The 24,814-nt window shown below is 44.5% G+C and overlaps 1 protein-coding gene across 2 annotated transcripts in view; it reads right to left on the reverse strand.

Moving 5' to 3' along the window:
• Window positions 1–24,814, reverse strand: part of ZNF827 (zinc finger protein 827) — a 299,492-nt gene that overhangs the window by 162,119 nt on the left and 112,559 nt on the right. For both annotated transcript variants that reach the window (XM_077279284.1, XM_077279285.1), the window contains exons 3-4: window positions 23,932–24,104; window positions 16,927–17,380 (exon numbers count right to left, since the gene is read on the reverse strand). In XM_077279284.1, coding sequence (XP_077135399.1) covers window positions 16,927–17,380; window positions 23,932–24,104 — 627 coding nt within the window. The remainder of the gene's footprint in view (window positions 1–16,926; window positions 17,381–23,931; window positions 24,105–24,814) is intronic.

Here is a 24,814-nt window from a genome sequence, read left to right on the forward strand (position 1 = left end):
GAAGATGGCCGCCCCCACCGATCACCAATGAAATAGTGCACATCGCGCTCTTTTAACTCCCCTGTGCAGTGGATTCGGGACCTTGGGCATGCGCAAACCACTACACCACCAACGGAAAACTAAGCAAGATCTGGGGGAAGACACCACGCCCTTTTGACCAGACCAGCCTGATTGACAGGCGAAAACGGCTACTTTGGTAACGTATTTTGGCAGCATAGGTGGGGAATCGGGGTCCACAAAATACACTGTTGTAATGCACAGCTCAGGCCCTATTTAACAGTATTTTTATCTCATACTGAAAAAACGGGGTGACAGGTGCCCTTTAATTAGTTATGTAAAAATCATACAATGTGATTTTCTGGATTTTTTTTTTTGTAAGATCCCGCCTCTCACAGTTGAGGTGTACCTACAAGAAAAATTACAGACCTCTCCACTCTTTGTGGGTGGGAAAACTTGCAAAATATATATAATCTCCTAGCATTTCCTCCTTTAAAGGAGTATTTCCAACATCCCATCTCAATTTGTAGTAAGTGTAATAATAACAATAATATGATTATTAAATAGCTCCAATTAGAAATGTAGTATAGTTTTTCTGATTTGCTCTTCTGAAGTCTCTTTCCTCATGTGCAGGCATTGCAGGACCTTAGGTATCCATGGTTACGACCACAGATATTGTGACAGTTAGCTAGTTGCTAGTGGTCGTAACCATGGATACCTAAGGTCCAGGTGCTGCAATACCTGCACATGAGGAAAAACATAGCGAATTAGAAGCACAACTGTGAATACCCACACTGGTGCAACTCCGCTCTATTCTCTCAAATGTGAAAAGATCTGCAAAACCTTACACAGCCCATGTACAAGAAAGGGACGGATTCCTGAAATGAAATACTGCCTATAGTATGCCTATGGGAAGGTAAAGATTATGCCAGGAATCTACATTCCTGTAAGGCCGCCATGTCTGGATCTTTTTTGTTTTTTTTTTGTTTATTTGAATTTGTTTTTAACAACATTGATATGAAAACAGAACATTCCAATTACATTCAATTATAACAATAAAAAACTTGGCGTTGTTAATAATAAGTTATTGTTAAACATTAGAATATAAGTATAATCAGTTTGATACAGTGTTAATATAAACTATTACCAGAACCAAATAATTACGGTATATGTGTGCTACAGGAACAAAAAGAAGACAGGAGAAAGAATGGGAAGGAAAAGGAGGTGGGGAGGACAAAAGAAAAAAAAAACATGACTTATTGAAACCAGCACTTCAGAGGACCACATCTACCACAACACTCTATTTTAAAGTACTATATTCTGACAATCATATTGCAGGGTCACTCCCCTCACTGAATAATATCCAACAAGTCCATTGGCGATGAAAAGCTACAGCTCTGGCAAAAATTAACCCCTTAGTGACAGAGCCAATTTGGTACTTAATGACCGAGCCAATTTTTACAATTCTGACCAGTGTCACTTTATGAGGTTATAACTCTGGAACGCTTTATCGGATCCCGCTGATTCTGAGATTGTTTTTTCGTGACATGTTGTACTTCAAGTTAGTGGTAACATTTCTTCGATATTACTTGCGATTATTTATGAAAAAAATGGAAATATGGCGAAAATTTTTAAAATTTTGCAATTTTCAAACTTTGTATTTTTATGCCCTTAAATCAGAGAGATATGTCACAAAAAATAGTTAATAAATAACATTTCTCACATGTCTACTTTACATCAGCACAATTTTGGAAACAATTTTTTTTTTTGTTAGGGAGTTATAAGGGTTAAAAGTTGACCAGCAATTTCTCATTTTTACAACACCATGTTTTTTTTAGGGACCACATCACCTTTGAAGTGATTTTGAGGGGTCTATATGATAGAAAATAACCAAGTGTGACACCATTCTAAAAACTGCACCCCTCAAGCTGCTCAAAACCACATTCAAGAAGTTTATTAACCCTTTACGTACTTCACAGGAACTAAAACAATGTGGAAGAAAAAAATTAACATTTTACTTTTTTTTGCAAACATTTTACTTCAGAACCATTTTTTTTAATTTTCACAAGTGTAAAAACAGAAATTTAACCACAAATTTTGTTGTGCAATTTTTCCTGAGTACGCCGATACCCCATATGTGGAGGTAAACCACTGTTTGGGCGCACCGCAGAGCTTGGAAGTGAAGGAGTGCCGTTTGACTGTTTCAATGCAGAATTGGCTGGAATTGAGATCGGACGCCATGTCGCGTTTGGAGAGCCCCTAATGTGCCTAAACAGTGGAAACCCCCCACAAGTGACACCATTTTGGAAACTAGACCCCCCAAGGAACTTATCTAGATGTGTGGTGAGCACTTTGAACCCCCAAGTGCTTCACAGAAGTTTATAACGTAGAGCCGTGAAAATAAAAAATCGCATTTGTTTTCACAAAAATGATTTTTTCGCCCACAAATTCTTATTTTCACAAGGGTAACAGGAGAAATTAGACCACAAAAGTTGTTGTGCAATTTCTCCTGAGTACGTCGATACCCCATATGTGGAGGTAAACCACTGTTTGGGCGCACCGCAGAGCTTGGAAGTGAAGGAGCACCGTTTGACTTTTTCAATGCAGAATTGGCTGGAATTGAGATCGGATGCCATGTCGCGTTTGGAGAGTCCCTGATGTGCCTAAACAGTGGAAACCCCCCACAAGTGATACCATTTTGGAAACTAGACCCCCCAAGGAACTTATCTAGATGTGTGGTGAGCACTTTGAACCCCCAAGTGCTTCACAGAAGTTTATAACGTAGAGCCGTGAAAATAAAAAATCTCATTTTTTCTACAAAAATGATCTTTTTGCCCCAAAATTTTTATTTTCACAAGGGTAACAGGAGAAATTAGACCACAAAAGTTGTTGTGCAATTTCTCCTGAGTACGTCGATACCCCATATGTGGAGGTAAACCACTGTTTGGGCGCACCGCAGAGCTTGGAAGTGAAGGAGCACCGTTTGACTTTTTCAATGCAGAATTGGCTGGAATTGAGATCGGATGCCATGTCGCGTTTGGAGAGTCCCTGATGTGCCTAAACAGTGGAAACCCCCCACAAGTGATACCATTTTGGAAACTAGACCCCCCAAGGAACTTATCTAGATGTGTGGTGAGCACTTTGAACCCCCAAGTGCTTCACAGAAGTTTATAACGTAGAGCCGTGAAAATAAAAAATCTCATTTTTTCTACAAAAATGATCTTTTTGCCCCCAAATTTTTATTTTCACAAGGGTAACAGGAGAAATTAGACCACAAAAGTTGTTGTGCAATTTCTCCTGAGTACGTCGATACCCCATATATGGGGGTAAACCACTGTTTGGGCGCACCGCAGAGCTTGGAAGAGAAGGAGTGTCGTTTTACTTTTTCAATGTAGAATTGGCTGGAATTGAGATCGGACGCCATGTCACGTTTGGAGAGCCGCTGATGTGCCTAAACAGTAGAGACCCCCCACATATGACACCATTTTGGAAACTAGACCCCTTAAGGAACTTATCTAGATGTGTGGTGAGCACTTTAAACCCCCAGGTGCTTCACAGAAGTTTATAACGTAGAGCCGTGAAAATAAAAAAATCGCATTTTTTCTACAAAAATGATCTTTTTGCCTCCAAATTTTTATTTTACCAAGGGTAACAGGAGAAAATGGACCCCAGAAGCTGTTGTACAATTTGTCTTGAGTACGCCGACACCCCATATGTGGGGGTAAACCACTGTTTGGGCGCATGGCTGAGCTCGGAAGCAAAGGAGCGCCATTTGACTTTTCAATGCAAAATTGACTGGAATTGAGATCGGACGCCATGTCGCGTTTGGAGAGCCCCTGATGTGCCTAAACAGCAGAAACCCCCCAAAAGTGACCCCATTTTGGAAACTAGACCCCCCATGGAACTTATCTAGATGTGTAGTGAGAACTTTGAATGCCCAAGTGCATCACAGAAGTTTATAATGCAGAGTCGTGAAAATAAAAAATATATATTTTTTAACAATAAAGATTTTTTAGCCCCCAAGTTTTTATTTTCACAAGGGTAACAAGAGAAATTGGACCCCAAAAGTTGTTGTCCAATTTGTCCTGAGTATGCTGGTACCCCATATGTGGGGGTAAACCACTGTTTGGGCGCATGGCAGAGCTCGGAAGGGAAGGAGTGCCATTTTGGAATGCAGACTTTGATAGAATTGTCTGCGGGCGTTATGTTGCCTTTGCAGACCCCTAATGTACCTAAACAGTAGAAACCCCCAACAAGTGACCCCATTTTGGAAAATAGACCCCCCAAGGAACTTATCTAGATATGTGGTGAGAACTTTGAATGCCCAAGTGCTTCACAGAAGTTTATAATGCAGAGTAGTGAAAATAAAAAATATTTTTTTTCCCACAAAAAAGATTTTTTTAGCCCCCAAATTTTTATTTTCACAAGGGTAACAAGAGAAATTGGACCCCAAAAGTTGTTGTCCAATTTGTCCTGAGTATGCTGGTACCCCATATGTGGGGGTAAACCACTGTTTGGGCGCACGGCAGAGCTCGGAAGGGAAGGAGCGCCATTTTGCAATGCAGACTTTGATAGAATTGTCTGCGGGCGTTATGTTGCGTTTGCAGACCCCTAATGTACCTAAACAGTAGAAACCCCCACAAGTGACCAAATTTTGGAAACTAGACCCCCTAAGGAACTTATCTAGATATGTGGTGAGAACTTTGAAAGCTCAAGTGCTTCAGAGAAATTTATAATGCAGAGTAGTGAAAATAAAAAAATATATTTTTTTCCAACAAAAAAGATTTTTAGCCCCCAAGTTTTTATTTTCACAAGGGTAACAGGAGAAATTGGACCCCAAAAGTTGTTGTCCAATTTATCCCGAGTACGCTGATGCCCCATATGTGGGGGTAAACCACTGTTTGGGCGCACGGCAGAGCTCAGAAGGGAGGGAGTACCATTTGACTTTTTTAGCGCAAAATTGGCTGTCGTGTTTGGAGACCCCCTGATGTACCTAAACAGTGGAAACCCCCCAATTCTAACTCCAACCCTCACCCCAACACAGCCCTAACCCTAATCTCAACCCGATCCATAATCCTAATCACAACCCTAACGATAATCACAACCCTAACCCCAAAACAGCCCTAATCTCAACCCTAACCATAACCCTAATCAAAACCCTAAATCCAACACACCCCTAACCCTAATCCCAACCCTAACCCTAATCCCAACCCTAATCCCAAACGTAACACTAATCCCAACCCTAATCCAAACCCTAACCCTAATCCCAACTCTAACCCTAACTTTAGCCCCAACCCTAACTTTAGCCCCAACCCTAACCATAACTTTAGCCCCCGTCGTCACAAAAAAAGTTCAATGTAACCTTTTTTTTGTACGTCGCGTCCGCCATTTCCGCGGATGCGTGGCCGTAACTCTGCCCCCTCCTCCCCAGGACATAGACTGGGCAGCGGATGCGTTGAAAAACTGCATCCGCTGCCCACGTTGTGCACAATTTTCACAACGTGCGTCGGTACATCGGGCCGACGCATTGCGACCGCCCCGTACCGACGCAAGTGTGAAAGAAGCCTTAGGCTACTTTCAGACATAGCGCATTTTTGAGCGCTATTTTGCGGGCGCTTTTCAAAAATGCGCAATGTCATTTTCGTCTGCCGGCAAAGTGAATGAGAAATTCACTTTGCCGTTCAGACACACCGCAAAAAAACGCGGCGCTTTTGTCTGCAAACACGCCGGCGTAAAAAGAATTGACATGTCAATTCTTTACGCAGCGGCGTGTCTGCGTATCCCCCTAGGGCCCCATATTACCTTCCACACACAGCGCCTTTGTCCTGGGTGTCGGCGTCTTTGTACGGAGGGGTTGACACCCAGGACCGGACGTGACGTCGGACAGGAAGAGGGAAGCCCCCGCCCCCCAGTGAAGCAGCATGGAGTCCTTCTGTGTGTGTGTGTGTGTGCGTGTGTGTGCGTGTGTGTGCGTGTGTGTGTCCCCATGCGACGCTAGTGCCACCATTGTGCTAAGTCGCCGTATGGGACTACTACTCCCATCCGGTATTAGGATGGGAGAGTTGTCCCTGTGTCCGGCGACTTAGCACAATTGTAAAGTTACACAAAACACCTACACACAATACACATACATGACACACAGTACATACAACATATAACACAGAGTATATACTCACCAACAGCACACTTGTAGGCGAAGCCCTCGATCCTCCAGGAAAAAATCCAAAAATAATAAACCAAATTCATACTCCCTGTCCGCAGAATCCATAAAACGAGTGTCCCACGCCGATCGGCTGCTCTCCGGCGATACACTGCCAGGAGCGAAGCTCCTAGCAGTGTATCGCGTACTGTTCCGGAGTTCAATGACTCCGGCGTCTCGGTTAACAGCAGTACAGCTGCGTTGAACTTTCCCACGCAGCACTGCCGTTAAGCGAGAGTGCCGGGGTCAATGACCGCCGGTAAACTCGCTCGCGCATGCGCAGTGACACACCGACAGGAACTATGGCTCCTGTCAGTGTGTTGCTGCAGCCGTGGAGAGCAGACATATCTCTGGATGTGTCTGTTCTCCATGGAAAATCTTGATACGTGGCACTTAAATATGTGGCAATTAAATACGTGACACGTGGCACTTATACGTGATACGTGTCACTTAAATACGTGGCACTGAAATACGTGATACGTGGCACTTTGATACGTGGCACGTGTCACTTAAATACGTGGCACGTGGCACTGAAAGATGTGGCACGTGGCACTTTGATACGTGGCACGTGGCACTTTGATACGTGGCACTGAAATATGTGGCACGTGGCACTTTGATACGTGGCACGTGGCACTTTGATACGTGGCACGTGGCACTTTGATACGTGGCACTTTGATACGTGGCACTGAAATACGTGGCACGTGGCACTTTGATACGTGGCACGTGTCACTTAAATACGTGGCACGTGGCACTGAAATATGTGGCACGTGGCACTTTGATACGTGGCACGTGTCTCTTAAATACGTGGCACGTGGCACTGAAAGATGTGGCACGTGGCACTTTGATACGTGGCACGTGGCACTTTGATACGTGGCACGTGGCACTGAAATATGTGGCACGTGGCACTTTGATACGTGGCACGTGGCACTTTGATACGTGGCACGTGGCACTTTGATACGTGGCACGTGGCACTTTGATACGTGGCACTGAAATATGTGGCACGTGGCACTTTGATACGTGGCACGTGTCACTTAAATACGTGGCACGTGGCACTGAAATATGTGGGACACGTCGCACAAAAAAGTTACATGTAGTTTTTTTGTGTCGACGGTCCGCCGAAGCACGACGCATCCGTCGCACGACGGATGCGACATGTGGCAATCCGTCGCAATGCGTCGCTAATGCAAGCCAATGGAGAAAAAACGCATCCTGCAAGCACTTTTGCAGGATGCGTTTTTTCTCCAACGACGCATTGCGACGGAAGCCAAAAAACGCTAGTGTGAAAGTAGCTAACCCTAACCATAGCCCTAACCCTAAATTTAGCCCCAACCCTAACCCTAACTCTAACCCTAACCCTAACTCTAACCCTAACCCTAACCCTAACCCTAATTTTAGCCCCAACTTGTCTTCTCCTGCCGGCCGGCAGATGGCAGCAGATGGCGGGCGCACTGCGCATGCGCCCGCCATGATGAAAAAGCCGGCTGGCAGGAGAAGACAGAAGAGGACCCAGGGACCCCGGGTGAGTATGATAGGGTCCCCGAATCCCCCTATTTCTCTGTCCTCTGATGTGCGATCACATCAGAGGACAGAGAAATAACTGATCGCTTTTTTTTTTTTTTTTTTTGCGGTCGCCGGTAAACTGTTAATTACCGGCGATCGCAAAGCAGGGGTCGGTGCAAATCGACCCCGATCATGTTCTTTGGGGTCTCGGCTACCCCCGGCAGCCGAGACCCCAAAGAACATCCGGGTGCCGGGCGGCGGGCGCACTGCGCGTGCGCCCGCCATTTTTTCCCGGAAAAAAGATGGCGGCGCCCATGGGGAGACACGAGGAGCACCGGGGGAGGTAGGTAAGTATTGGGGGGCTATTGGGGGCCATCGGGGACCACATTTCTCTGTCCTCCGATGTGCGATCACATCGGAGGACAGAGAAATTAAACGGCAAATCGCGTTTTTTTTTTTTTTGTTGCGATCGCCGGTAAACGGTTAATTACCGGCGATCGCAACTCGGGGGTCGGTAAAAAAACCCCGAATCATGTTCTCTGGGGTCTCGGCTACCCTCGGCAACCGAGACCCCAGAGAAAATCCGACTCTGGGGGGCGCTATTCACTTTTTCCACAGCGCCGTTAATTAACGGCGCTGTGGTTTAAGTACCCTTAGCGGCCGCCGTTAAAAGGCGTATCGGCGGTCGTTAAGGGGTTAAGAGACTACCACATCAAAACCATGTCATGGGCAGTCCAGACCTGAACTCCATTGAAAGCCTCTGGGATGTAATCAAGAGGATGGTGGATAGTCACAAGCCACCAAACAAAGAAGAACTGCTTACATTTTTGCCAAGACGCATGAAAGCTGTGATTAAGAATCATGGTTATTCCATAAAATATTGATTTCTGAACTCTTCCGGAGTTAAAACATTAGTATTGTTGTTTCTAAATGATTATGAACTTGTTTTCTTTGCATTATTTGAGGTCTGAATGCACAGGTTTTTTTTTAAAAAATGTTGACATTTTTCTTGGTCAGAAAATAAATACAAAATGTATTTCTTGGAAATTCGGAGACATGTCAGAATTTTATAGAATAAAAGAACAATTTACATTTTACTGAAAACTATCCCTATAAAGAGAAAAATCAGACAAACTGAGCATTTTGCAGTGGTCTCTTAATTTTTGCCAGAGCCGTATGTTTGGATCTTCCTTAGTAGAGATGGCATGGCAACAGAAGCAAACAAAACAAAAATGTAAAACAGCTACTTTGCGCTAACACTAAAAGAACATTAATAAACTTCCTATGTCTGTCCCCTTATACGATAATATTATGGAGACAATAGTTCTGTTTGCCCAGGACCTAGAAAAGATGGTATTTTTCCTGCAGAAAATGTCAAACAATTAAGGGCACTATCTAATCACGGTTCATCATCTCGACAGTTACCTCCTTTTCTCTGACTTTTTTTCTAACTCCGTTTAAAATGTGATCTTTCTAAGCACTGATTCCTCTCCCGCCTGCATTCAAAGGTCAAAAGCGCCGCTCTCTCTAAGGAGCAAGGATCAAGGGACATGAGAACACAAAGCTTTTCCAGGAACACATTGGAAGGCATTACAGAAAAATGCAGAGAACAATATACTGTAATATTTTCAACTACAAGTCATCTGGCTATGACATTTAGTAAAACGCAGCTTGTATTTTTCACCAGCCAATTACCATCCATTTAACAGCGCTGCCAATCTCTCGGGGCTTCTAATGGTATTTGTAATCATCACAAGTACAAAAAAAAAATACAGTTCAATTTCAAAACACCAAAATAGATTTATTTTAACTATAAATGTGAATTCATTACTGCTCTGTAGCTTTGCCGACTAAACTCTGCCAGCTCATAATTTCAGTAATTTGCTGGAATATGGTTGGTCAAAGGGTAAATGTAAGAGAGATGGGGGATATTACATAGCTGGACGATGATCTAGCTCGGAGCAGAGAGACTATTATTCACAGATCTATGGTGTAGCAGTAATGTAACAAAGTTTTAGTGACCCGTCCCTGGCCGGCTGGCCTTTGTCTCCTGACGATGGGGTGTATAAAGCAGCAGAATGGTCATTGGATTTTATGATGCCCAATTTGAAGTGTAACAAGCATTTCCATTTTATATGCATGTATTACTCTTTTTAAGCACTGTAAGAATGTGCATTCTTTTCTCCATATTATTAGAAGGATTGGATAATATTTTAAAAAAAATAATAATAATAAAGCCCCCTAATAAAAGTAGGGAAAATGATAAAAAAAAAAATAAATTCCTCACCAGCAAACTCTCTAGTCGCACCAATACAGCCAGTCCAGTGGTCCCTACTTGTCTTGGCTAACATTGCTGAAGCCATACATCCCAGTGAGTGACGCAGACAAACAAATACATGTGATGTAATTGCTTAAAAGGGTTGGCTACTACTTTTTTTTATATTGCTGGCCTATCTTTAGGATAGGCCATCATTATCTGATCGATGGGGGTGCATCACCTGGCAGGAAATTCTCGGATGCTGCCTCATTTCTATAGAGGCCGCGGCTGGTACTGTAGATCCACCCCATACTAATAGGAGTCAGGGGTGGAATTGCCGTATCTAGCTGCAGTCACTGTGGTTTTGATGGAGCTACTGTGTTCTGGCAGCCGTCGTCTGCGGTGACAGCTGGTTATCTGTGGTGCCGGGTGTCAGATGATCAGTTATTGATGGCCAGCAATAAAAAAAAAAAATAGAGGCCAAATTCTTTAAATAAAGTAAATAGGGACCATTGAAGCTGCTTAGCTATTGCAGTTAGTAATTTAATAGCATTTTTGTATTTAAATTTTGGACAACTCCGTTCTGGATATTGTCAAACAAACTAATATTCATTGTCATAATTCAGAAGAAAACGTAAAGAAATGCGGTAGGGAATTAGAGATCTCATATTTAGCAAGTAAATGCTGTCTAAATTGTGACATGCAGACTAGAGATGAGCGAGCATCGTTGGCTCCCTCCTTATTCGGCAACCTATAGCGCAGTGGTTCTCAACCTTTCTAATGCCGTGACCCCGCAATAATTTTGGTGGCTACTTTAAAACTGTAATTTTATTAGTTATGATTCACATTGGTATATCCAGCACAGGGGTATGTCCAGCAGAGCCCGCACAGGGGTATATACAGCACAGCCCTCACAGTGGTATATACAGCACAGCCAGCACAGGGGTATATCCAGCACAGCCCGCACAGAGGTATATAGAGCACAGCCCTCACAGTGGTATATCCAGCAGAGCCCGCACAGGGGTATATCCAGCACAGCCCGCACAGGGGTATATCCAGCACAGCCCGCACAGGGGTATATCCAGCACAGCCCGCACAGGGGTATATCCAGCACAGCCCGCACAGGGGTATATCCAGCACAGCCCGCACAGGGGTATATCCAGCAGAGCCCGCACAGGGGTATATCCAGCACAGCCCGCACAGGGGTATATCCAGCAGAGCCCGCACAGGGGTATATCCAGCAGAGCCCGCACAGGGGTATATAGAGCACAGCCCTCACAGAGGTATATCCAGCAGAGCCCGCACAGGGGTATATCCAGCAGAGCCCGCACAGGGGTATATCCAGCAGAGCCCGCACAGGGGTATATCCAGCAGAGCCCGCACAGGGGTATATCCAGCAGAGCCCGCACAGGGGTATATCCAGCAGAGCCCGCACAGGGGTATATCCAGCACAGCCCGCACAGTGGTATATAGAGCACAGCCCTCACAGTGGTATATCCAGCACAGCCCGCACAATGGTATATAGAGCACAGCCCGCACAGGGGTATATCCAGCAGAGACCGCACAGGGGTATATCCAGCACAGCCCGCACAGGGGTATATCCAGCACAGCCCGCACAGGGGTATATCCAGCACAGCCCGCACAGGGGTATATCCAGCACAGCCCGCACAGGGGTATATCCAGCACAGCCCGCACAGGGGTATATCCAGCACAGCCCGCACAGGGGTATATCCAGCACAGCCCGCACAGGGGTATATCCAGCAGAGCCTGCACAGGGGTATATAGAGCACAGCCCTCACAGGGGTATATAGAGCACAGCCCGCACAGTGGTATATACAGCACAGCCCGCACAGTGGTATATACAGCACAGCCCTCACAGTGGTATATACAGCACAGCCCGCACAGTGGTATATCCAGCAGAGCCCGCACAGGGGTATATCCAGCAGAGCCAGCACAGTGGTATATAGAGCACAGCCCGCACAGTGGTATATCCAGCACAGCCCGCACAGGGGTATATCCAGCACAGCCCGCACAGGGGTATATCCAGCACAGCCCGCACAGGGGTATATCCAGCACAGCCCGCACAGGGGTATATCCAGCACAGCCCGCACAGGGGTATATCCAGCACAGCCCGCACAGGGGTATATCCAGCACAGCCCGCACAGGGGTATATCCAGCAGAGCCCGCACAGGGGTATATCCAGCAGAGCCCGCACAGGGGTATATCCAGCAGAGCCCGCACAGGGGTATATAGAGCACAGCCCTCACAGGGGTATATCCAGCAGAGCCCGCACAGGGGTATATCCAGCAGAGCCCGCACAGGGGTATATCCAGCAGAGCCCGCACAGGGGTATATCCAGCAGAGCCCGCACAGGGGTATATCCAGCACAGCCCGCACAGTGGTATATAGAGCACAGCCCTCACAGTGGTATATCCAGCACAGCCCGCACAGTGGTATATAGAGCACAGCCCGCACAGGGGTATATCCAGCAGAGCCCGCACTGGGGTATATCCAGCACAGCCCGCACAGTGGTATATAGAGCACAGCCCTCACAGGGGTATATCCAGCAGAGCCCGCACAGGGGTATATCCAGCACAGCCCGCACAGGGGTATATAGAGCACAGCCCTCACAGGGGTATATCCAGCACAGCCCGCACAGGGGTATATCCAGCACAGCCCGCACAGGGGTATATCCAGCACAGCCCGCACAGGGGTATATCCAGCACAGCCCGCACAGGGGTATATCCAGCACAGCCCGCACAGGGGTATATCCAGCAGAGCCCGCACAGGGGTATATAGAGCACAGCCCTCACAGGGGTATATAGAGCACAGCCCTCACAGTGGTATATACAGCACAGCCCGCACAGTGGTATATCCAGCAGAGCCCGCACAGGGGTATATCCAGCAGAGCCCGCACAGGGGTATATCCAGCACAGCCCGCACAGTGGTATATCCAGCACAGCCAGCACAGTGGTATATAGAGCACAGCCCACATCTCATTCATCTCCCCCCCCCCCCCCCCGATAATGGCCCCACAGTCCGTTTAAAAAGAAAAAAAAAAACTCTCCTCACCTTTCCTTTTGCCCGCGCTGCTCCTGGCGGCTGAAGTCTGCCCAGGACACTGCAGGTGCGCGATGATATGACGTAATCGCGCACCCGCAGTGTCAGAGGCAGAGCGGGGAATGATGGAAGGGGGGGGCGTCAGGTGACGCTCTCTCTTTCATCATTGCATTGAACTATACCGGTGTCATAGACGCCGATATAGTTAAATGCGGCGGCGGCACTGGGGGGGGGGGGGGGGTTCCGGGGGGGTTCCGGGGGAGGAACAGTGCAGCGGCCCACTACTGGCATTTGCCAGAAGTGCCCGATGGCCAGCCCGGCCCTGCTCAGACCTGCCGGCCCGGGGCCCCTGACCTGCGGGGCCCGGTCGCAATGGCGACCGCGGTAGTTACGCCCCTGAACACAGTGATGGCGGCGGATCACTGCTGGGTACCGAACGGCTCCTTTATGGCGTGCTCTTCCGCAGCCCTTCAAGCCGATTACCGATGCCGGCAGCCGCGTTCTTCCTGCATCCCTGGATTCCGTTGCCAGATACATGCCACAGATTCCGGATCTGTCCTGGCTGCACCAAACAAGAAGGGGGGACGTCGGAAGTTGGTATCTCCCTAGATCCGATGCGCGATCGATTCATTTTCCTGCGGGGATCCCAAAGCTATGCCGGGAGTAAAGCTAGCAGTCCAGGCATACGGGGGAAGGTGGATGGGGAGGTGAGAGAGGTGGCGACCCCTGTGTTTTGGTCGTTCGACCCCCCTCGGGGTCGCGACCCCCAGGTTGAGAACCGCTGCTATAGCGCTTATCGAAGAAGCTGCAGCAGGAACCCAGATGCCTGGAGGGCTCCCGCTAATCAGCTGTTCCGAGCCGCAGCTGCATGTGTCGCGGCTGTGTGACAGTCACAACACACAGGCTCTCCATGCATGTGTAGTGACTGTCACACAGCCGCGACACAAACAGCCCCAATGCCGGACACCTGATTATCGGGTGCACCACATTATGGGTGTCAGGTCCGAGCATTCCTACATTAACAGTTTCCTGGAAAGTGGATTGGTCGTCGTGGGCCAGTTGAATGGCCACCAAGGTCTCCCGATCTGACCCCCTTAGACTTTTATCTTTGGGGTGATCAGAAGGCAATTGTTTATGCTGTGAAGATACGAGATGTGCAGCATCTGAAACAATGGATACTGGAAGCCTGTGCTAGCATTTCTTCTGCGGTGTTGCTATCAGTGTGTCAAGAGTGGGAGGAGAGGGTTGCATTGACAATCCAACACAATGGGCAGCACTTTGAACACATTTTATAAGTGGTCATAAACTTGTAAATAACTCATGAAAGAATAAAGTTACGTTAAAACCAAGAACGCCATTGTTTATCTTGTGAAATTCTCAATAAGTTTGATGTGTCACATGACCCTCTTCCTATTGGAAAAAATAAAGTTGGATCCAAATTGGCCAACTTCAAAATGGCCGCCATGGTCACCACCCATCTTGAAAAGTTTTCCCCCTCTCATATACTGAGGCCACAAACAGGAAGTTGATATCACCAACCATTCCCATTTTATTTAGGTGAATCGATATAAATGGCCCACTCTGTATACTTGAGCTACTACAATGCCCTGTACATTGGGTAATTGACATAGCTAATCAGAAAAACTATACTACATTTCTAATTGGAAGTATTTGCTAATATTATTAAGATTACACCTATTACATATTTGGATATAATTTTGGAGATGGGAGTACCCCTTTAAAGCCTTCAGGACGTCCGCCATACATGCACAGTGCATGTCGGAAGAGGGTGCATGGAGCGGGCTCTCACAGTGAATATTACACCAGGACCTGCTGCCAACAGTATTAATAATTGTTAGGTTGTTAAATGCTGTTCCCAATCTGTGACAGCAGCATTTAACAAGCGCAGACTTGAGTGCACGTCATTTTATCCGCCCATCGGCGCACCCGTAACATATTCGCGGGTCACCAATGGGTTGTCAGAACAGCCGGGGGTCAGCTGATAACCCCTGTGGCTGTCATTACGGAGCTCCTTTGAAACTCTGCCTATGGCTGGGCTTCAAAGGAGACCGTGATTTCTGCTATATGCAGTGACTTCTTTCACTGAAGCTACAGTGGCGGCGAAGATAGAAGCAGAGTGCCAGCACTGCACTCGCATCTCTCACAGAAACCATCACCTGTGATCCAGGACATCTTTGGAGGGCGACAATGAGAGAAACTAGTGAGTAACTGCAGTGCTGCGTGTGACATCCTGTTCCAGGAGGGGCGATGTACACTGCAGGGAATGAGTGCAGCCCCAGCCTCCTGTGATGTCACTTTCCACACTCATCTCAAACGAAACATTACAGGAAGTGCAGTAAAAACACATTTGGGATTAGCTAGATATGGAAAAGTGTAGGGCATTGTGAAATAAAGCAAATTACAAAAGTGGTACGGACTACTTATTCTTATCATACATCATCAATATCAGATCAGTGACATATCAGCTTTGACAGCAACCAGATGAAAGTATCAAACAAAGCTGCCCTGTTCAATGTTAGCCACCGCTACCGACAACTGTAAATGAGCCCTTATTCAAGAGAAGACGAGCCAACGTGCAGTCCTTGGAGGAGGTCGCTATACAAGGAATGGGGCTGTACAGAGAAGCTTCTCTCAATGTGATTACATGCATCTGCCGCCAGAGCTAATAACAGCTGATCAGTGGTCTGACTATCCCCAATCTAATATTCATGACATATCCCAAGGATTTTAGATGCATGGACAACTCCTTTAATTCATAAAATGCATCTTTTATTGTATGCAGGTAAAATGCTGTTGCCCCAACAACTATCAAAGATAAATGCACATGCTATAAAGACACAGAACAGACTTGAAAAACATAAATTATATATATATATCTCTAAATAGGAGATCAGGTTCTGGTATTTGGAAATTAAAATGTGGGGCAGTTAAGATGGCAAGAAGTCTATTGCTAGTAATTCCCTGAACAGACATCTTCATATCATAATGTTTACCTTGCAGCACTTAATATCTGGTTCAGGCGACCATAAAGCACAAAACTCTTTGTTACAAGAGTACCGTAGTTTAGTAACATTGTGTTCATGCATTTTAAACCCTTGATTTCAACTTCTGGCCAGGTATAAAAATGTTCAGGATCAGGTATATTGTATTTAGCTTTATTTCCCTCACTCCCAGAAGAACGTAGAACTCTACAAGAGTGTGTCAACAAAGTAAACTCAAGGGACACCGTGGCGATTATGACATTCCTATGCATGTTATCCTCTACTTGTATTTTAAGTACTTTTATTGGAATTTTTCAATGTAATTATGAATTGATAAAGATTTTAGTATTCTTTATAGCAGTACAGTCTCTTTGTATAGGATTGTATTGACATTTTTGGATAGACTATATTATTTTTAGCCCTCTTTATTATTTTGTGGCCTAAGGTATACAGTAGGTAAATCTGTAAATGGCAAGGTTATAGGCCTTTTTCTTCTACTGGACCTGAAGACTGTGTCAAAACAGTGGTTGGTCTGACCCAATGCCACCAATTTTGCAGGGTTTTCCATGTAAACAATATTATTTATTCTGCTTGGTTGTTTTGGCCATTTTTTTTTTAAGTAAACATGAAGAGCCGTCATATGTTGTTGTTGGTGTCACTTTTGAACTGACTTGTTGGTATGTTCTAGAAATAAAGTAACACTCGATTGCCAAGAAGCCTACTTAAATGTGATAATGTGTTAATCAACGTGGTTGTCACTTTTGTAAAAATGACCACTACAGCGGAATAGAAAAATACCACTGTCTCTACGAGTAAATCATAAAATTCCCCAAAGTTTGACCTCGCTCTGACTTCTCTCACTTATTTGAAAGGACAATTTAGACTAGATGAGAAGAAATGATGCTTCATACCTGATAACTTCATCAGAAAATCCGAAGCCATTTTGACAGAGATATCCTGACTAAAAAGGGATGATGGACATGTAACAAAGTCCAAAGCATCTTTCAGCTTCATGCTGCTGTTGCTGTTAGGTCTCTCAGGGAAGGGCATCATGGACGGACAGTCGTCTTTAGGTTCTTCCTTGATCTGTAGGGAACTCACAGCTGAAGAATTGATCTGACTTAAGTTTTCGGGAAGCAGATAGCTTGGCGTCGGTGAAGCACTCCCTTCATCGTGGCTGCCCAACGAATTATTAAAAGGTGATCCCTTATTGTCAGTATCACTTGGCTCTTCCTTCACCTTGGCTTCAGCCCGAAGAAAGTGCTGGTGGCAGCGCATGTGAAGCTTCAGGCTGAAATGTCGTGAAGAGGTGAAAGGGCAGAGCTGACACTGGAAAGTCTCTCCTCTGTCTTGGTGCTGGTGGACCTGATGGTGGAATCAATTTAATAAAATATTAACTTTTTATTCCTCAAAGTCACAATGCAGACCATATTCAAGTAAGAAATCTACAGCCACAACAGCTAAAAAGAATTATCAAATATGTTCTTATGGGACCAGAAAAGCTTATGACTTCAAGCTTACGTGGCAAAAATGAAAATCTTTACATATGTATTACAGTGAAAAATAAAAAGTGATTTTCTGGTTCATTAGAGCAGTACTTACAATCAACTGTATACTGAAAATCCCCTTCATTTACAATCTCCCTCTTTCTCTACAATTTGATTTATATGTATTATGGCCTTTTGAGGTTCTTTTTTTGAAGGTTTCAGCTTCTATAACAATTCTATAAAGATGAAATTATAGTAGCTAAAGTATTGAGAATTCATTGATAATTTTCCTCAAACCAGAAAACTACCCTTTATTGCTGTCACCAGATTTTACAATATTAACTGTACACATTATAAATACCGTAGATCTTTCAGACTCGTTGAAGTAGGTATACTTAATTGGAAAATCTTGGTCAGAATGCATGCATAGTCCATAAAGAAAACTAAATCTCACTCTCTGTCCCGATCCTTGCTGAGATCTAACACAGCTCAGTACAAGCTGAAGTTATCATATTGACAGTGTGGCTGAAGAATACACTTGAACTCATGAGCTTTCTCACTTTTTAGCTGGACGTAAAGAAATCTTATTTTAAAGGGAACATTCAAAAACACTATTTACCTGCTGATATAGGGGTAACCTGAAGGTAAAATTAAAAGTAATAGCTACTTGGCATACTGGAAAACAAAGTTTTATTCTCCCTACCGCTGGCTTGCTTCCAGTTTTTAGGTCAGTGTTGGGAACAGTTACAGTCACCACTTCCTACACAATGAGCATGCTGTAATCATTACCCCACACTTTGATTGTCCACTGTGTCGTGAGCGGTAACTGTAACTGCTCTCTGCACCGCCCCAATGACTGGAAGAGAGTGGCTGCAGGAAAAATGTAACTTTATTTTCTCCCTATAGTCGCTCTTCCAGTAATCCGACCAGGTATGGTTTAAGGCTATGTGCACACATCAGGATTTCTGGCAGACATTTTCCTGACAAAAACCGGACATTTCTGCCAGAAATCCGCATGCGTTTTTACTGTGATTTTACTGCGTTTTTTATGCGTTTTTTCCCAATGCATAGAATAGCGGGAAAAACGTGAAAAAAACGCAAAATTAATGAACATGCTGCTTTTTTTACCGCGATGCGTTTTTTTCGCGGAAAAAAACACATCATGTGCACAAAAATTGCAGAATGCATTCTAAATGATACGATGCATAATGCATGCATTTTTTATGAGTTTTTATAGCGTTTTTATCGTGAAAAAAACACGAAAAAACCTGAACGTGTGCACATACCCTTAGTGTTATTTACCTGCAGATACCACTATATCAGCAGGTAAAGTGTTCTTTGGAGGTGAAAGGTTCCCTTCAATATTTGAATTATACGCCCATTCTGAAATAGCCTTAGTCATTTAAAAAAAAGAAAATCTATGTGCCCACAATCAGGAAGAGCAGCGGTTTGGGTGTAGCTCACCTGCGATGCTTCCAAAACACTGCATTCTACAATAGAAGCACGGTGGATAGGATTTATAGAAATCCCATGCCCACTTGTATTTACCGCTGTGTAAACTCACCCACGGTGCAGGGTTAGGAGCCGCATGTCAATTGTCTGCAGTGGAGACGTTACACTCCGCTCCATAGTTTCACCCATAGCCATTCATTAGATGTGGCAAATCCGCATGGCTCACTGAACACATGAGTATTTACATGCGTGATTAGAACGCAGAGTTTTGGACGCAGCAAAAATATGCTGTATCCAAAATGCTACTATTTCCTGATTATGAGTACATAGCATTCAGAAATAAGCTTTATAGCCAAATGGTGCCTAGAAACATTTAGCCTTAAACTGAATCTGACTCTATAGGAAAATATTGTGTGTGACCTGAGCAAAGGCTATTCTGCAGGTGCAGGGGAACAGGTAGGCAGCGTCCATCACTTACCTATTGTGAATGGTGTGATGTTGTCTTATCTAAACATAGCGCAAAAATAGAAAGAACTGTGGCAATCACCCTGTGGCTACAAAAGTCCTTTATTAATTACAGAGGATACAGAGCAAAAAAAGCATTATTGCTTACTGATATATAGATGAAACCGGTCATTGTAATTATGTATGCAAATATAACAAAATGACACGGTCATCAAAATCAAATGGATAAGAGTCAGACACCCAGCATCCCCACCATTCATGAGCTATGGTCGGTGAAACATCACAGTGTACGTAGATGTAACACCATGGTGCCATACTCTGTGTAGTTGCTATTCACAAGAGCAGTAGTACAGACAGTGGCGCAACGCCAATGGCGGCAAGTCCACACAGCCTCTATGGGGCCAGTTTGTCGGGGGTGGCTTGGTGCCTCGAGCCAGCATCACACTTTCAACTGTATCAGCACACTGGATGCCAATACAGTTGAAAGCAATGATGGAGGAGGGAGAGTGAGCTGACGCTCCCTCCTCTGTCATTCTCATCTGTCTGACATCTCAGCGCAGTGGGCGCAATGACGTCACTAAAAAGCGCCTGCTGCGCCTAGCAGTGCAGAGCTGCAGAAAACACGCTGAGAGGACCGGAGCAGCAGGAAAAACGAGGAGAGATCACAAGCTGTTCAATGGGAGCAGAGCTGCAGTACTCTACAACAGCCACTACAGAGCCCCATACACTGAAGCTCGGCCACAGCTCCAGGTATTAGCTGAGCAGTGGCGGTGCCAGGTATCAGATGCACACCAATATGATATTGATAACATATTCTAGGGAGCAAGATCTTCAATTCTATAGATGCACCTTATATTTAGGTCCTTCCTGTTTCTTATGCATTAGGTGATATGGGCATGTGGTTTTGACTATTTAGCAATGACAAAGAATGATCAGTGCATCCTTTAGTAAGGGGAGCATCCTGGACCTGTCACATCATACAGCATCTCGGCAAAAGGATTTGACCTCACTTTAAAAAGTAAAAAAAAAATTGAACATTTAGAGCTTATAAAACCTAGTCTTAAAGAGGTGAAGATCCAGTATTGTAAGGCTGCAGCTTTCACGTCCATGCTGTAATGAGGCAGTGACCCAAGAAAGTTCAACATAAGTGTTTTTATTTGCCAACTTACAAAATAAATCTAAACTTTATCATCCGGTTTGCAGCTGGAACGTTTGTATCAGTCAGTTTCCGTTGGCGACTGCATCACCGTATAACTCAAGGGTGTGGTAATGGCTTTGCTCTAGTCTCTGTGTTCAATTTCACACGGAAAGGCATACACATAAAAGAAGTCTGATCTGTAAGGATCTCCTTAGGTAGCCCAAGGTGGCCAACCACTCCTGGGCAATACGTTTAGCCAAGATGCGACAAAATGGAATTGTCTCCAGGTAAAGAGTAGCATAGTGTACTACCACGAATATGTGATAGTGGCCATGGGCTGACTTTAAAATGGGCACTAGCAGATCAATAGCAATACACTGAAAAGGTACCTCTATAATAGGCAGAGGAACCATATGTGTGTATATATTATATATATACAGTACAGACCAAACGTTTGGACACACCTTTTCATTTAAAGATTTTTCTGTATTTAAATTGTACATTCACACTGAAAGGATCAAAGCTATGAATTAACACATGTGGAATTATATACCTAACAAAAAAGTGTGAAACAACTGAAATTATGCCTTATATTCTAGGTTCTTCAAAGTAGCCACCTTTTGCTTGGATGACTGCTTTGCACACTCTTGGCATTCTCTTGATGAGCTTCAAGAGGTAGTCACCGGGAAAGGTTTTCACTTCACAGGCGTGCCCTGTCAGGTTTAATAAGTGGGATTTCATGCCTTGTAAATGGGGTTGAGACAATTGGTTCTGTTGTGCAGAAGTCTGGTGGATACATAGCTGATAGTCCTACTGAATAGACTGTTAGAATTTGTATTATGGCAAGAAAAAAACAGCTAAGTAAAGAAAAACGAGTGGCCGTCATTACTTTAAGAAATGAAGGTCAGTCAGTAAGAAACATTGGGAAAACTTTGAAAGTGTCCCCAAGTACAGTGGCAAAACCCATCAAGTGCTACAAAGAAGCTGGCTCACATGAAGACCGCCCCAGGAACGGAAGACCAAGAGTCACCTCTGCTTATGAAGATAAGTTTATCCGAGTCACCAGCCTCAGAAATCGCAGGTTAACAGCAGCTCAGATTAGAGACCAGGTCAATGCCACACAGAGTTCTAGCAGCAGACACATCTCTAAAACAACTGTTAAGAGGAGACTTTGTGCAGCAGGCCTTCATGGTAAAATAGCTGCTAGGAAACCACTGCTAAGGACAGGCAACAAGCAGAAGAGATTTGTTTGGGCTAAAGAACACAAGGAATGGACATTAGACCAGTGGAAATCTGTGCTTTGGTCTGATGAGTCCAAATTTGAGATCTTTGGTTCCAACCACCGTGTCTTTGTGACGCAGAAAAGGTGAACAGATGGACTCTACATGCCTGGTTCCTACCGTGAAGCATGGAGGAGGTGTGATGGTGTGGAGGTGCTTTGCTGGTGACACTGTTGGGGATTTATTCAAAATTAAAGGCATACTGAACCAGCATGGCTACCACAGCATCTTGCAGCGGCATGATATTCCATCCGGTTTGCGTTTAGTTGGACCATAATTTATTTTTCAACAGGACAATGACCCCAAACACACCTCCAGGCTGTGTAAGGGCTATTTGACCAAGAAGGAGAGTGATGGGGTGCTACGCCAGATGACCTGGCCTCCACAGTCACCAGACCTGAACCCAATCGAGATGGTTTGGGGTGAGCTGGACCACAGAGTGAAGGCAAAAGGGCCAACAAGAGCTAAGCATCTCTGGGAACTCCTTCAAGATTGTTGGAAGACCATTCCCAGTGACTACCTCTTGAAGCTCATCAAGACAATGCCAAGAGTGTGCAAAGCAGTCTTCAAAGCAAAAGGTGGCTACTTTGAAGAACCTAGAATATAAGACATATTTTCAGTTGTTTCACAGTTTTTTGTTAAGTATATAATTCCACATGTGTTAATTCATAGTTTTGATGCCTTCAGTGTGAATGTACAATTTTCATAGTCATGAAAATACAGAAAAATCTTTAAATGAGGTGTCCAAACTTTTGTTCTGTACCGTATGTATATATATATATATATATATATATATATTTAATATATACGGTATATACACTCACCGGCCACTTTATTAGGTACACCATGCTAGTAACGGGTTGGACCCCCTTTTGCCTTCAGAACTGCCTCAATTCTTCGTGGCATAGATTCAACAAGGTGCTGGAAGCATTCCTCAGAGATTTTGGTCCATATTGACATGATGGCATCACACAGTTGCCGCAGATTTGTCGGCTGCACATCCCAAAGATGCTCCATACAAGGCAGGATGGATCCATGCTTTCATGTTGTTTACGCCAAATTCTGACCCTACCATCCGAATGTCGCAGCAGAAATCGAGACTCATCAGACCAAGCAACGTTTTTCCAATCTTCTACTGTCCAATTTCGATGAGCTTGTACAAATTGTAGCCTCAGTTTCCTGTTCTTAGCTGAAAGGAGTGGTACCCGGTGTGGTCTTCTCCTGCTGTAGCCCATCTGCCTCAAAGTTCGACGCACTGTGCGTTCAGAGATGCTCTTAGGCCTACCTTGGTGGTAACGGGTGGCGATTTGAGTCACTGTTGCCTTTCTATCAGCTCGAACCAGTCTGCCCATTCTCCTCTGACCTCTGGCATCAACAAGGCATTTCCGCCCACAGAACTGCCGCTCACTGGATTTTTTTTCTTTTTCGGACCATTCTCTGTAAACCCTAGAGATGGTTGTGCGTGAAAATCCCAGTAGATCAGCAGTTTCTGAAATACTCAGACCAGCCCTTCTGGCACCAACAACCATGCCACGTTCAAAGGCACTCAAATCACCTTTCTTCCCCATACTGATGCTCGGTTTGAACTGCAGGAGATTGTCTTGACCATGTCTACATGCCTAAATGCACTGAGTTGCCGCCATGTGATTGGCTGATTAGAAATTAAGTGTTAACAAGAAGTTGGACAGGTGTACCTAATAAAGTGGCCGGTGAGTGTACATGCACACACTATATATATATATATATATATATATATATATATATATATATATAGTTGGCGTCTTTCTTATAGACTACATTTCTCAGTAAGTCTTAATTAGTACATAAATTTGAAAGTGCACTGAAAGTTAAAGGAAGCTTGGAGAAAACTGGTTAATACACAGCCTGATGTCAGTGCAGTCAAGCCGGCAAGAAACCATTTTAACAATGTGAAGTGTCTACTTGCAATAACAAGGAAAGAAATACACATACGAAGGAAAAAAAACAAACACCTTTTTACAGTAGCAAGGCAATCATGGTACATTTGCAATTTCATATCAAAGTCATTTTGTATTGCCAGCACAAAGCCGCTTTAGATATCAAACATAACCTTACCTTCATGTGTGATTTCAGATTGTCCTTGCGGGCACAACGAAATGGACATAGTGGACACTGATGGCTTTTTAACCCCGTGTGAATCACCATGTGTCTTTTCCAATAACTTTTCCGCTTTATTACTAGTCCACAGATGGGGCATTGAAAAGGCTTTCCGACTTCTTCTTCCGGAACTTTCATATTAAATTAGAAAGAAAAATCAAGAAAGTTCATTATACAAAGTTTGTTGGCGTGTAAGAATAAAATTAGAGTCGTGTTACACATTCATATTTTCAGAAACAAACCAATGTGTCTAAAAATGTCCGTTTTATGCAATAAATATATATACACGTCCAGGGCTTCTGGCCTAACCATTGCTGTCCTATGTACTGCAGCTCCTTTATGGTACAGTAATGGGGGAGGACGCCTAGAGGTAACGCTCCCTGGTGAAAAGTAGGCAAATCAGCTGCCTTCCAGAAGGAGGTAAACTAGTGTCCCCAATATAAAGTCACCCTGAAAATCAATGTGCAACTCTACTAAAGGAGCCTTAGGTCATGGCTAGGAACAGTCATACCAGGCAAGGGACAATTGGCATACAATGGAGATTTTGCTGAGTACAGAATAGGGTTCTAGCTAGTTGAATCAGATGCATGAGATACAGCTTTTGGATATTACTGCTGTTTTTCTTGCATATATTTTTCAAGGCTTTTTAAAAGGGCTAGACACCAACCTGTATGAGACACAGAGGGACAGTTCTTTCTTTCTCCGCTATAGCATTACCAGTAAAACTTGCAATACCAACTGGATCTCTGCAAGTAAAACCAGTATCTTCTAAGCACTATGACAAAAGGATGTCACCCAACCAAAAAGAACCCAACTTTATACTAACAACGGAGAAACCCTT

Source organism: Ranitomeya variabilis, chromosome 1 (genome assembly GCF_051348905.1).
Source record: "Ranitomeya variabilis isolate aRanVar5 chromosome 1, aRanVar5.hap1, whole genome shotgun sequence".
Taxonomy (NCBI): domain Eukaryota; kingdom Metazoa; phylum Chordata; class Amphibia; order Anura; family Dendrobatidae; genus Ranitomeya; species Ranitomeya variabilis.